This window comes from Octopus bimaculoides, chromosome 2 (genome assembly GCF_001194135.2).
Source record: "Octopus bimaculoides isolate UCB-OBI-ISO-001 chromosome 2, ASM119413v2, whole genome shotgun sequence".
Taxonomy (NCBI): Eukaryota; Metazoa; Mollusca; class Cephalopoda; order Octopoda; family Octopodidae; genus Octopus; species Octopus bimaculoides.
The window spans coordinates 41,138,486-41,152,753 of NC_068982.1; the positions used below are offsets into that span (position 1 = coordinate 41,138,486).

The following is a 14,268-nucleotide window of genomic DNA, read 5'->3' on the forward strand; positions in this document are numbered from 1 at the left end:
TATATACATATATATATATATATATATATAATACATCAAGTACAGGACATCACCAACAAGTGAAAAATATGTAAACATATATGCATATATATAGATACATATACATATATATGCATATATATATATATTCTGTTTTATTTTTGTTTTTCTAAATTTAAAACTTTTCTTTTAACTCTATATTCAAGTTTATTTAATTTCTTCATAAACAGTAAATGTTATGAAATACAGTTATGGCTAAGAGCATCCACTTCTTAAGCATGCAACATTTTTTTAGTTTGTGTGCATGTATATACCACACACGCACATATATACAGATGCGCACATGCACACACACACACACACACACACACATATATATATTGTACCAAATATAATATCCATCTAGTTAATTGAATAAAATATCTAAATTAATGGGAAAACATTAAAAAAAGATAAAAAGACAAAGCTGGACAAAGTGTGCAATCAAAAATGTGACGGCCTTTGATTAAGCTATCTTCCAAAACCTGATAGGTAAAGAAAATATATAAAATAGAACATTAATCTTGCAAAAGTTAAATCCAATGAAAAAGAACAGATAGATAAAAAGATGATAATTAATCTTTGAGCACTTTTTATAATTTGATCTTCTGTTTTAAGGATGGGAACAGAATTGCTCCTTGTAAATAGTGTGTACTAAAGTTGTGCAGCTATTAAAATTACACCAATTAGACATCCTCTGACATAGTGGCTTGGCCTGATAGAAGTGGCATCCAAGTTTCTTTCAAACAAAACTCCATACTGAATCACATGGCATATTTTCTGGCATACAAGTCAGCATGGTATATTGTGTAGTGTAAGCATCATCACTATCTTTCCAAATCCTGCTACATTTCAAATAGAATTTTTGGTCCTTCAGTCGTTTTGGTGTATAAGTCAGCCTGTAAGGTCTCTTTGCTGCTTGCAGTAAGTAATATGCTGAATATGCATAATAGAATTTTCAATATAGACTTAAATAAAGAATGCATTTGCCAATATGTCAATATTTCCTGTAGAACCTCATTTGGGAAATGCTGGTTTATATTGGCATAGGTGTAGCTATGTGGTTGAGAAATTTGCTTCCCAACCATATGGTCTCGGGTTCAATCCTACCGTATGGCACCTTGTGTGAGTGTCTTCTATTATAACCACAGGCCAACCAAAGCCTTGTGAATAGATTGGGTTGAAGAAACTGAAAAAGCCCATCATGTGTGTGCGTGTGTGTGTGTGTGTGTGTGTGTGTGTGTTTGTATAGGCCAATCGAAAATAAAACAAAAGTCAAAAGGATGTAGACATGGAATGTATTAGCTTAACACTCAGTATATGAGGAAAAGAGTGAGTGTATAACGTTTTGAGCATGGCTCATCATCAGAAAGAGGAGAGAGGAAAGGTCTGGAGAGAAGGAATAAAAAAAAGTTCAAGAAAAGCATGTGTGTGGTTACATGGCCGCATGCGTGTGTGTGTTGGTGTCTCTTTGTCTTGACTTCATGTGGTAGTTGTAAATGAATGTCATTGTCATGCAAGCTGTGTCTTTCATTTCCAGTCTCCCATGAAAACATGTCTTGTCATGGAGCAATATTGCTTTACTTGGAAACAGGTGAGAGTTGATGACAGGAAAGGCATCTAGTCATAGAAAATCTGCCTCGACAAGTTCCATCTGTGGAAAAGTGGACATTTAACAATAATGATGGTTTCTGTATAATTTCATTGTACAGAAGACTTTATTTCTTCATCAAATTGATATCATTGTTATTTAGCCATAGGTCAGCCCTGACCAAGCAGAAGTATAATCAAAGTTATTTTGACTATTACTACTTGTATTCTCTTTCTTTTTAAAACAGCCAGGTATATGATTTTAGAGAACAGAATAAATCAGTTCTTGACTGCACTAAAAGTAGAGTTTCCAGAACTTTTTATGTATCAACAATCTGAAAACTGACTAAACAAAACTTGGGTGAATCTATAGTTACTTTTAATCAGCCGAAAATGTGACCCCCAAATGTATTAATATAAAATATTCACAGCACGTTTGGTCAAGAAGAGGTCTCTCTTAAATAAATTCACCTTTCCCGAAATAATAAATAAATTCCTTATGTAATATAACTAAATATAAATTCCTGATATTTAGTCACTAAAAATGATAAAATAAACTAGGTTAGAATGTCGAATATCTCAATTCAGACAGAGTAACAACCGAACATTTATTTATATATCTATCTCTGTATTAAAATAATTTGTCTGTCTGTGGATGTGTTTCACCAAGAGAGCAACACCAAGTACCAATTCATAATCACAACAGTGGATCTGATGTCACTTTTGCCCCTCATGACACCGCATTATTTTTTTTATATATATATCATTTTTTATATATCAGACCTTTTCAACCTGAGTATGCATTCCTATGGACGAGTTTAAGTATGCCTAACATGTGTTATCTGTTTAATGTAGACTTGAAATTTATTCAGACATACAGACTCAGATATGCACTTATCATCACATCTCTCTCTCTCTCTCTCTCTCTCTCTCTCTCTCTCTCTCTCTCTCTCTCTCTCTCTCTCTCCCTTTCCCCCTCTCTCCCTCTCTCTCACACACTTATACACGTATATGCAAACATTTACACTGAAATATATCATTGTCATCATCCATTTTAATGTACACTTTTTCATGCTAGCATGTGTTAGGTTTTCATGGAAGATTGAAGACGAAGGTCACTGCTCGTATGATGGCGGTCTCTTTTACAACTGTTATACAAAGTCAAGGCAAAGAGAGGGTAACACATACACACTCCTGCATATATGTAGAGAGAGAGAGATAGGATCAAAGGTTTTTCCAAACCATAGGCTCATAAGGCCAGTTTTCTGAATTTTGTGGCATATATATACTCTGCCTGGATGTGATGTCAGTCTGTCACAAGATTACTCATTTTTGCCTGTTGAGTGGACTGGAGCAGCATGGAATGAAGTGTTTTGCTCAAGAACAACACACATTGCCTGGTCTCAGAATCAAAGCTACAATCTTACAATTAAGAATGCAACACGTCAACCACTAAACCATGTTGCCTACACAGACATACACAATATATGATGAGCTTCTTTCAGTTTCCATCTTGCAAATCCTCTCAAGGCTTTTTGTTTGCCTGAGGCTATAGTAGAAAGCACTTTCTGAAGCTGCCATGCCATGAGACTGAACTTGAAACCATGTGGTTTGAAAGTTTTCTCCTCAGCCCCTCTCTTTTTTTTTCACATACTTGGTATCATCCATCATCATCCAATGTTTTAAATCCAGGTTTTGTCCACATTAAAGGGGGTGGCCAGATCTACCTCAATGCCATAGCAACTGAGGTAGGCAGGTGCAGCCCACCCCAACCTTTGGGCTGGCTGGTACCCATTCTCCTTTGCTATCATGAGGCTTTTTTGGAGCTGGATTTTCTTGCTTACCCCCAACCTCAGTTTCTAGACATGAGTGGTCCTGAGACCAAGACCTCTGCCATGATTTTTAAGAAATGTGGTGGAAAACTAGCTCAGGAAGGCAGGGACGCTACTCCCTGTGACCCCTTTTGTATTCTTTTATTTCTTTTACTGATTTCAGTCATTGGATTGCAGCCATGCTGAGGCACTACCATTAAGGTTTTAGACGATATCACCTCCTTACTGATTTCAGTCTGTTACTTATTTTATTGATATCCGTTTGTCAAACCACTACATTAAGGGGTACAATGTAAACAACAATGCTTTTATACCAGTGAAATTACAACCTACATTCTAGAAAACAATAACATGCTGGTTCTGGTTGATGGGCACTGTACTCTCTGCCTTGGAAAGAAACAGGATGAACACAGCTGGAATGCCTTTCATCATAAGTATATTCAATCATGAATGACATGTAGCTAAACTATGACTAAGACAGCCATGAATTAATAATAGAGCCACTGTGCAGTCATTCAGAATGCTAGAAATAGCCGCCAAGTTTCCATCAATCATAATATCTTAAAAAGAAAATGGAGATTTTGGACAATGTCATCCATGATATATACAGAAAGGATGGTCATGGCTATGACACTTTTTATCATATCTCTACTCAACCAGGACTAACTTGGGGCTAAACAATAACATTTAAAGATCTCTTACACTGCAGTCAAAGCTTAATCATATCACACTCTACCATCTTCAGAAGAGAAGGATATATATTATATTAGAAAATGTAGTTTTCTAATATATATAACAAGGCAAACAGATGGTTACAACTGAAAGGCTTTTATCACAGGCCTGCTCAATCTGATCAAGCTTCATTCTGTTGATTTTCTTTTTTTTTATTTGACATTTTCAATTAATGCTTTATTTATTAACTGGAAAAAAAATTACAATACATATGAAAAAAATGTGTACTTTTGATTGAACCCCCCTTCAGTTTTTTTTTTTTTTTTTTAGTTTGTGTGTGTGTGTAATCGCATCATCATACGTCCACTATACATGCTTGCATGGGTCAAATAAAATTTCTACGGCCGGATGTTCTTCTAACCAACCTTCATTTGTTTCCCAGCAAGGTAATATTTCCTGTGGTCACATATTTTCCAAGGAAGACTGGAAATAAACATCACTTGTATGGCAGTGATACTCGCTTACAACCATACGATGTCATGGCAAGGGCACACACTTAAATATATTCTTACACTCACACACACACACACACACACACATTCCTTCTCTCTCTCTCTCTCTCTCTCTCTCACATATGTGTAGAAATATTAATGTACAAAGTGATATTTGTTTATATCAGCATTACCCAACCATTTGTCATACATTCAATATCTCGTAGATCTCCTACATTTAAAAACTATATCTTCATTAATCTTTTACTGTCTTTTACATAAAGTTAAATTTCATGAGATAAAGCAAATCAGAAAATGCACACACATACACCACAAAGAGGGCCTATGAAATTTTGTCTTAACTAAGACCTAAAAGCACCAAACTCTACAATTCTCTTTTCATTAAAATTATCACATTAAAATGTGCATATAAATAAAACTGAATATTTAAAAGTGTAAACAAGTAAATGATATAGCATACTTAGACAGACTAAACTTTCATTAAAGTAAATTATAAAGGATGTGCATACACGATCGTCATTAAAATCATTAGACTATGTCCGGTACAATAACTTGTTTACAGATTTATTTCAAATCTGACTTTCATTTATATACAAGAGCATAACATGTAATAAGAGAATGACATCGAAATAGGCCATGACCTACTTCACCTGCTTAATATGTAGAAAAGACATGCTTCATCAACCACAGTAATGACAATCTGTGTTTTCCCACTTAGTCATGTTAATGAGAGAGCCTCTGTATGGTTGATCGTTCTGTTAGAAATAGCAGCCAAATCTTCCTCAAATCACACCCTACATCTTAAAAAGGGAAGATATACTAAGTGTAATATAGTGACTAATATACTTGACTCACATAGGGATTAATAACAATAATCTACTTTCTCAAGAGCTATCTTTGTTGGTCATAGATGCTTTTTGGCCTAGTATACAGAGAATGAACACATTATCTAGACAGGATAATTAGTGGTTTTAAGTAATTACCTCAAACCTTTGACATTTAAACTGACCATATCTGACTCAAATAATCTATCTGTTTAATGTTCAAACTGGTCAGATCCGACTACTTACACCTACCTTACAATGTCGTTAAAATAAACAATCACATCATTGAAATCTTGAAGTTACAAAATAATGTGTGATTAATTCAAAAGAATTATCATCATTTAATGTCCGTTTTCCATGTTGGCATGGGTTGGACAGTTTGACCAGAGCTGGGAAGCTGACTTGGCTTGGTTTCTATGTCCTTCCTAACGCCAACCACTTTACAGTGTGTGTTGAGTACTTTTAATGTGGCTCCAGCACAAGTGCTTTTTACACGGCACCAGCACAAGTACATTTTATGTCGCACTGGCACAGGACTCTTGCAGGCCAACACGCCTCACCAGAGGATGCAATGAAAAATGTGAATAAATAGGCATTACATTTGACAGTAATCTGAATGTTAAAACTTTATGCATACTGTCATTAACAATCATAGTGATTTGTATTCTGTTGTTCTACTTCCTTTTCTCTTTCTTCTCTGCTAATATCTTCTCCTTTTTCTAATTCCTTTTTATTCTGTTTTTTTCTTCATTTTAAAATATGCATGACTACTTAGATGCCAAAACAAAAATGTGTGAAATGTGCTACTTCTAGTAAAACTTTTTTGTATCTAACAGTAGTGGTAACAAAACATGAGCATCACAAAATATGTATAAAAGAAAAGCGAAAAAATTGATTTCGAAAAATACTGAGGTTTTGATAAACTCCAAATTAACTGTTACTTCATCATTAACCCTTTTGTTATCATTTTTGTTTTGAAATACAATGCCTTTGTTTCATTTAATTTTGAAAATAATGAAAAATTCAGAAAGATATCTTATTATTAAACTGGTCTTTGAAACATAAATCAACATGAAATTTTGATGGAAGGTTTTAATCTAAAACACTTCAGAAAAATTGAAATTTGATCATTAAACCAGAGGCAGTCTTAGACAGGTTAGTATTAAAGGTGAAAGCTTTTTCATGCTAAAGAACAACAGCAGTCATTGAAAATTTGCAACCTACTTAGTATCCATCTTCTTCGTGAAGACAGTTATGTTGGCTTCTACAAAGAAACTGCCTCACATTATTATTATTGTCTTAAGAGAAAATATAATTAACAAGAACTTCCAGATAAAATACAGGCTCAAAGTTCAGGCATTCACACAAATTATATATTTGGTGTTAGCCTTGTTAAATGAACTGTAACATTAAGATTGCTATGCAATTACATCAATCTGAAGTCATGCATTAACGAATCAGTAAATTAGATATGTCAATGTTTTGTCTTAGGAAATATTGAATTCAAGTCATACTGAAATAAGAGTGCAAGTATGTTTTACTGGATTTTTTTTTTTTTTTTTTACAAGCCTGTAAATTTAAGTAGTAACCATAGTGAGGCTTTTGTAGAGAGCTCTAATTACATAAATATACTAACGAATGTGTCTAAATGTCACTTGCTCTACTATGATGTTCACTTGTTTGAGAATGATCAAAGTATTCAATCTGGACGAAATATAATTTACTTATTTTATCTGTTTGAAGAGAGATTTGTTTCAACTGATGAAATATTACAAGCCTTTGATTTCTATAATTTTATTTTAAGTCTTAAGATAACCATTACGGGAGGGCTAAATAAAGCCAGTTACTGGTGATCGACACCATATTTTGTTAATCTACCATCCACTCAGGTCACCACATCAAAAATTTGTTTGTGTGTATATGCATGTGTACAAGTATGTATGCCTGTATCCATGTTATTAAGTTTTGTTTCTAGATTTCTTACCAATGGAGCAAGAACTGATTTCTAACCCAGATCCAAGGTTCTTTCATTGGTATTTCAACAACAAGATGGTTATGGATGTGTGTGTGTGTGTATTTGGAGTCAGTGCCTTTGCAGCTCTATATGTTTTGTTTTATGCATATATATTCATACATATAATTGCACATCAACATGTGCATATGTATTTATACACTAAACTGTATCATCATCATCATCGTTTAACATCCGCTTTCCGTGCTAGCATGGGTTGGATGTATGTGTATATGTATGGTCATGTGTGTGTGTGTGTGTGTGTGTGTGTGTGTGTGTTTGCATGGTTCAGTTCCAGGTTCAGGCAGTGTGTCACATCTTTGATCAAGGCACTTCATTTCATGCTGCTCTAACATTCTCTCCCATCGTCTGTCATGTCCTCAATGTTCTGCTGGGTCAAAGGCGAGATGGCTGAGGTTTTATGTCTGCTCACAAATGTAAAGGCACCTAAAACAATTAGCAAAGCATGGCACCTACTACCAAGTCATACTTACTTGCAAGTGATGGCTATGCTTTTAAATATTTATATAACATTCCCATATCAGTGATCAAACCTGGGATGCTTGGGTGAAATCCAGCAATCCTGTCATACTAGGCTACAGCCTATGTATGTATAAAATATTTAGGCAGCCCTCTTTCAGGCTTCCCTTCCTCTTCTTCCTCCCTCATTCATTTCCATCACTTCTCTCACTAAGTCACTTTCACCCTTCCTCAGCACATGACTCAACCATTTCATCCCATTTCTCTTCACACCATCCATCACTGGGTGAATTCCTATCATGCTTTGCAATTCATTGGTTGTCTTCCCCTTTCTCCGTGCTACATCATAGCATACCTCATATATGCAGCATACATCTGTTCCTTTAGTTTCAATGGCATTCCCTTCTTCATTAGCTTACTAATCAGTTCTTGGAACTTATTTCAGGTATGTCTCATTCATACCACCATCACCTAGTCCAGTTCACCTTCTCGTTCAACTTATCTCTTAGGTAACAAAATCTTTTAATACTTTCCATCTTCACATCTTTTCCAACTCAACAGTCCTTTCTACACCTTCCTCCTTAAATGTGATTACCATACTAGTCAATATCCCTTTCACATCACTAACATGAGATTAAGTACACTGTATACCTGTGTTGTGAAACGGTTGATATTATGAAGGGCATCCAGCCACAAAACACTGACTCAAAAATGATGTGTATGATTGTGTTTTTTCTGGGAAACATTATATACTGGATTCTGGAAGCTCTAGAATAGAACATTTCCTAGGAAAAAAAAGAACTTATTTAATTACTCTAGATATGTATTCCTCCAAATCCATTGCAATTTATATACTGAAGGTTGTAAAAATTATTTAGATATTGTTCAAAACAACATCTCTTACCAGGAAAAGAAAATACAATTGAAAGACATGGTGTATATATATATATATATATATAACTATGATATCTTTTAACACTATTACAGATTTCAATATTTCAGTATCATTGCAGCTGTTGAAGATTGAGTAAAGTTTGGTTACCTTCCATGAAATTATTGATAATTTGCTTAAAATAGGTACCAAGTCGATACAGCTATTTTAGGACTGCAATTGTTTGTTTTGCCAGATTTCTTAAATTGACTCCTTTCATGTAGTAAACATTATATCTAAGGACAAGGAAAAAAAAAAGACAAATATTGAAATTACTTCAATTTTTTTTTTTTTTTTTTTTTTTTTTTTTTTTTTTTTTGTTTTCACTAGGCAAGGTAAATTTAGCTCAAGGTGGGGCATTGACTTTCAAACCTACCTTGACTAAAATACTGTTGTTGTTTAGTAACACATCCCTGATCAAGCAAACATATGGTCAAGAGGATTCTAACCATGACCATCCCATCTTTTGAAATATTTTGTCTTCAGTTGTATCATTTATCTTTTACTTGTTTTAGTCGTTGGACTGTGGCCATGCTGGGGCACTGCCTTGAAGGGTTTTAAGCCAAACAGTATTTATTATTATCAAATCTAGTACTTGTTCTATTAGTCTATTTTACCAAACCACTAAATTATAGAGACATAAACAAACCAACACTGGTTGTCCCAGCACACACACATATACAAGAGGATGCTGAAAAGTTCCTGGCCTTAAGGATATCATGAAAGTCCTGGCTGGAGGTCTAATCTTCCGAGTTCTTTTACAGGACTTAGAAAAACTGAAGGACCACTGCAATAAGTGTGTGAATCTGAGTGGGGAATATGTTGAATGAAATCATAATTAACTGATCCTCCTGTATTTTCTTTTACCCAAAGCCAGGAAATTCTCAGCAACCCATCATATACATACATATTTTAATATTTTGTTTAAGCAAAGCGATATTAATAACCTGATTTAAGAACTCAATACATATGTGATTCAGAGCATAATAAGGGATTACATAAATAACAAGGGAATAAGAAATTATGAAGTTCATTGCATAATTTCTTGTTCCCTTGTCATTTATATAATCTCTTATACATATAGTCGAAGATGCAAGGCTTAATGGTTAGGATATTCAACTCACAAGAAACTAGAAGTAGTTAATAGCTTCCGCTAGCTAGGTGACCAAGTCTGTAGTGGGGGTGGATGCTCTAAGAGTGTTGTCACTAGAATAAGAATAGCCTGGGCAAAGTTCAAAAAGCTCCTATCTCTGCTGGTAACAAGGGGCCTCTCGCTCAGACTGAAAGGTAGACTGTATGATGCATGTGTGCAAATAGCCATGCTATACAGCAGTGAAACATGGGCCATGACTGCTGAGGACAAGTGTAGGCTTGAAAGAAATGAAGCTAGTATGATCCGCTGGATACATAATGTCAGTGTGCACACACGACAGAGTGTAAGCGCCCTGAGAGAAGTGTTGGACACAAGAAGCATCAGATGTGGGGTACAAGAGAGACGCCTGCACTGGTATGGTCATGTGCTGCATATGGATGAGGAGAGGTGTGTGAAGAAGTGTCACACCCTAACAGTAGAAGGAACCTGTGAGAGGAAGACATGGGATGAGGTGGTGAAGCACGACCTTCGAACGTTGGGCCTCACAGGGGCAATGACAAGAGACCAAGACCTTTGGAGATATGCTGTGATTGAGAAGACCTGGCAAGAAAAGTGAGATCACAGCCATAGCCTATACCAGTGTCACATAACCAGCCCGCTTGAGAAGACCTATTGAGTCAAGTAAAATCAGAATCAAAATCAAATCATGATTGAAATCAAAATGGTAATTGTAGTTGTAGCCGATGCAAATTGTCTAACCCATGCCAGCATGGAAAATAGACGTTAAACAATGATGATGATGATTATAAGGTCATGAGTTCAATTCCTGATGATGCGTTGTGTCCTTCAGCAAGACACTTTATTTCATGTTGCTCCAGTGCACTCAGCTAGCAAAAATGAGTAGTACCTGTATTTCAAAGGGCCAGCCTTGTCACACTCTGTGTCACGCTGAATCTCCCTGAGAATTACGTTATGGGTACACATGTTTGTGGAGTGCTCGGCTATTTGCACATTAAATTCACAAGTAGGCTGTTCCATTGATCAGATCAACTGCAACTCTCATTGTCATAACTGACAGTGTCAGTTTTTTTTTTTCATTTTTTGGTTTCTTATTTCTTCATTGCTCACAAGAGGCTAAACATAGAGGGGACAAACAAAGACAGACAAAGGTATAAAATCGATTACATCGACCCCAGTGCATAACTGGTACTTAATTTATCGACCCCGAAAGGATGAAAGGCAAAGTTGACCTCGGTGGAATTTGAACTCAGAACGTAACGGTAGACGAAATACCGCTAAGCATTTCGCCCGGCTTGCTAACGTTTCTGCCAGCTCGCCACCTTTTTTTTTTTAGGTTTCTTTCTACATACAAGCATATATATATATATATATATATATATATATGTATATATATGATGGGCTTCCACCCACACAGTTTCCATCTATCAAAGTCACCCAAAAAATATTGGTTTGATTTGAAGCTAGAAGTAGAAGACACTTGCCCAAGGTGCTGTGCAGTGGGACTGAACCCAAAACCATGTTGTTGCAAAGTGAGCTTCTTAATCACACAGCCATGCCTTCAGCTATAAATACTAAAACATATACTAAAATTAATGTGTTCTTTCTGGTTGAATCTTACAGAATACATTTTAACTCTTTTTTTTTTTTATAGTATCATACAAGAAGTAATGCTTTCCTTGCATTTTTCCCTTTTAACATGAAAACCAGTTGTAAACTAAACCCAGATATACTGGAAAATAAATCTTTCTTCTTGATCTGTTTTTTTTTCTTTTCTTTTTCTTTTTTTTTATTATTGTTTTATGGAAGTTGCTGAATGTTATTGCAAGGATATAGGTCTCTTCGTGTTACCGCATCTAAGCTAGATATTGTATCAATATTCATTGCTAAAATGATTTAATGCTAACACAGAAAATATCAGAAAGAAGTATATATTGCACTATAACATGCTGTTTTCCTGTATATCACTGCCTTTAAGAAAAAATTGAATTACTCTGTGTAAATGTAATATATCTTCAACACAGATCTGAAGTCATTCATTCTAGTTTTGCACTCAGAAACCTGGACAGAGAGTGAATTGGATTATTAAGCTATTTCAGTAACTGTGTTAAAAGCAAAATTGAATCTTACATCTTTTAGCTGTTTCAGTCTTTGGACTACGGTCATGCTGGGGCACTGCCTTGAAGAGCTTAGTGAAACAAATTAACTCCAGTACTTTGTTGTTGTTTTTTTTAAAGACTGGTACTTATTCTATCAGTTTCTTTTGATGAATAGCTAAGTTACAAAGCAACACCAGTTGTCAAGCAGTGGTGAAGGGCAAATACAATACACACATATGATAGGCTTCTTTCAGTTTCCTTCTACCAAATTCACTCACAGGGCTTTGACCAGCCTGAGCTATAATGGAAAGCACAATGCAGTGGGACTAAACCTAGGACCACATGCATGGGAAGCAAACTTCTTATCACACAGCCACACTTGCAACTATGAGATTTTCAAAAAAAATTTTTCTTCTTCTTCTTGCAGTCACCTCCCATCAAAAGCTCCTGAAGAAGAAAGGAAACACAAGCAAGAATATGAACAAATGGTGGAAGCTGCAAAAAAGAAAGGTATGGATATGTGACATCTCTTTGAAGAATTATAAATCTTTCTTTAAATTCTTTTATTCTTTCAGTGGTTTCAGTCATTGAAGTGTGGCTATGCTGGAGCACCACCTTCATGAGTATAGTTGATATATTGATGTCAGTATTTATTTTCAAGTCTGGTGCATATTCAATCAATCACCTGGTCCTTAACATAACACCACCACTCGGTCTTTGGATGTCTTTAGAAGAATCCACTCTGTTTCAAGTATTTCTGATCTAAGAATAAGTTCATACCTTCATGCTGCCAGTTTTAGAGCCCTTAAAAATGTCTTGGGGGCTTCTTTTCTTTCCTTTATCAAACCATAAAAACACAGATATCAACAACTTGGATCAACATACTGTGAAATTGGTGGGGAAATGAATAAAAATAAAATATTTAAATTTAATTTATATAAATTATTGAGTGGACTTACATGCACTGCTGTCTTAGAACATGAGCTCACTGGACATTACTCTAGGTCCTACAAGTCTAGAGGCCCACTGTTTATCTATGTATACTATGACTGGCTATGTAGAGACCCCAATGCATTTCTTTCCTGAGGAGGGAGTGCTTAGTGCTTTAGAGTTGGCTGTTCTTATAAGCTTAAAGATCTTAAGTTCCAGGAACTTTAATGTGTATTTGCTTAGTATAATTAATTCTTCTTTCCTTTGTTTACCTAAATGTTGGAATGTTGAGTTGGAACAGTGTCCTGTCCAATGAGAGATCTATCTCTTATCTACTTAATACTGTGAAACCATAGCTAAGCATTAGTCCTTCAAATCATTATGGGATATGGGAAAAAAACAATTACCTGACGTCAGTGCAAGATTAGAATATTTTAAAACAGACTATAAACATCCTCTTAATACTTTTGAGAATTTGCCTCTCTATCATTCACGTGTTTTTTCCTTTTTTCTTTCCTTTTCTTTTTTTCATTCTTTATAAACAATTTCATTTACTTTTAATTTGTGCTGCTCATTTGATAGAGATTACCTAAAGCATTTGTTGTGAAAAGAGAATTATAAGAAACAAATTATTACTTGTAGGTGTAAAAATGTTCTTAATTTAAAGTAAATCTTTTGTAAACAGAGTATCATGAAATAAATTCCAGTTAACAGCAGTTGTTTTGAGTGGTGGTTGAACTAGAATATAAATAAATACTTATTAAATTTGTTTCGATTGGAATAATATCCTATAGATTTCTTCATTCCCTCAAATAAATTACAATACTTCAACATTAATTCCTCTGTACCATGCAGTACTGCCTGTCAGCTAAAAGTATTTGTTTCAAAAATAGCACTTAGATTTTAAGATATGCTAAAATGAGCCTCTTTCTTCTTGTTAAAAATGTCAGCAGTATGCCATTTTCCTCAGAGTAAACTAGAATGTCAGGCACAGGGGTAATTTAAAAAATAAATAAATGAATAAAATATGACTAACGGTAAGGTTAATGCTATTGATGTTCTATTTGAATTGCTACTGGTTAGAGGTTGAATGGAAACACAGATGAGAAAGGAATTCAGGGGATGCTGCTTTGTTCTAGTGAAGAATTTAATATGTTAAGAAATTGTGAGTTATACAGAAGGTATTATGGTAGAGACAGTGACATGCACACACACACACACATCAAAAGACTTACGGTAAGTTAAGATGAGCAGAAAA

The 14,268-nt window shown here is 35.0% G+C and overlaps 1 protein-coding gene across 1 annotated transcript in view; it reads left to right on the forward strand.

Annotated features, from left to right (window-relative positions):
• The window catches only part of LOC106884228 (mucin-17), a 150,229-nt gene that overhangs the window by 81,674 nt on the left and 54,287 nt on the right, over positions 1 to 14,268 (forward strand). Inside the window, exon 3 of the mRNA XM_014935488.2 lies at positions 12,508 to 12,590. Coding sequence (XP_014790974.1) covers positions 12,508 to 12,590 — 83 coding nt within the window. The remainder of the gene's footprint in view (positions 1 to 12,507; positions 12,591 to 14,268) is intronic.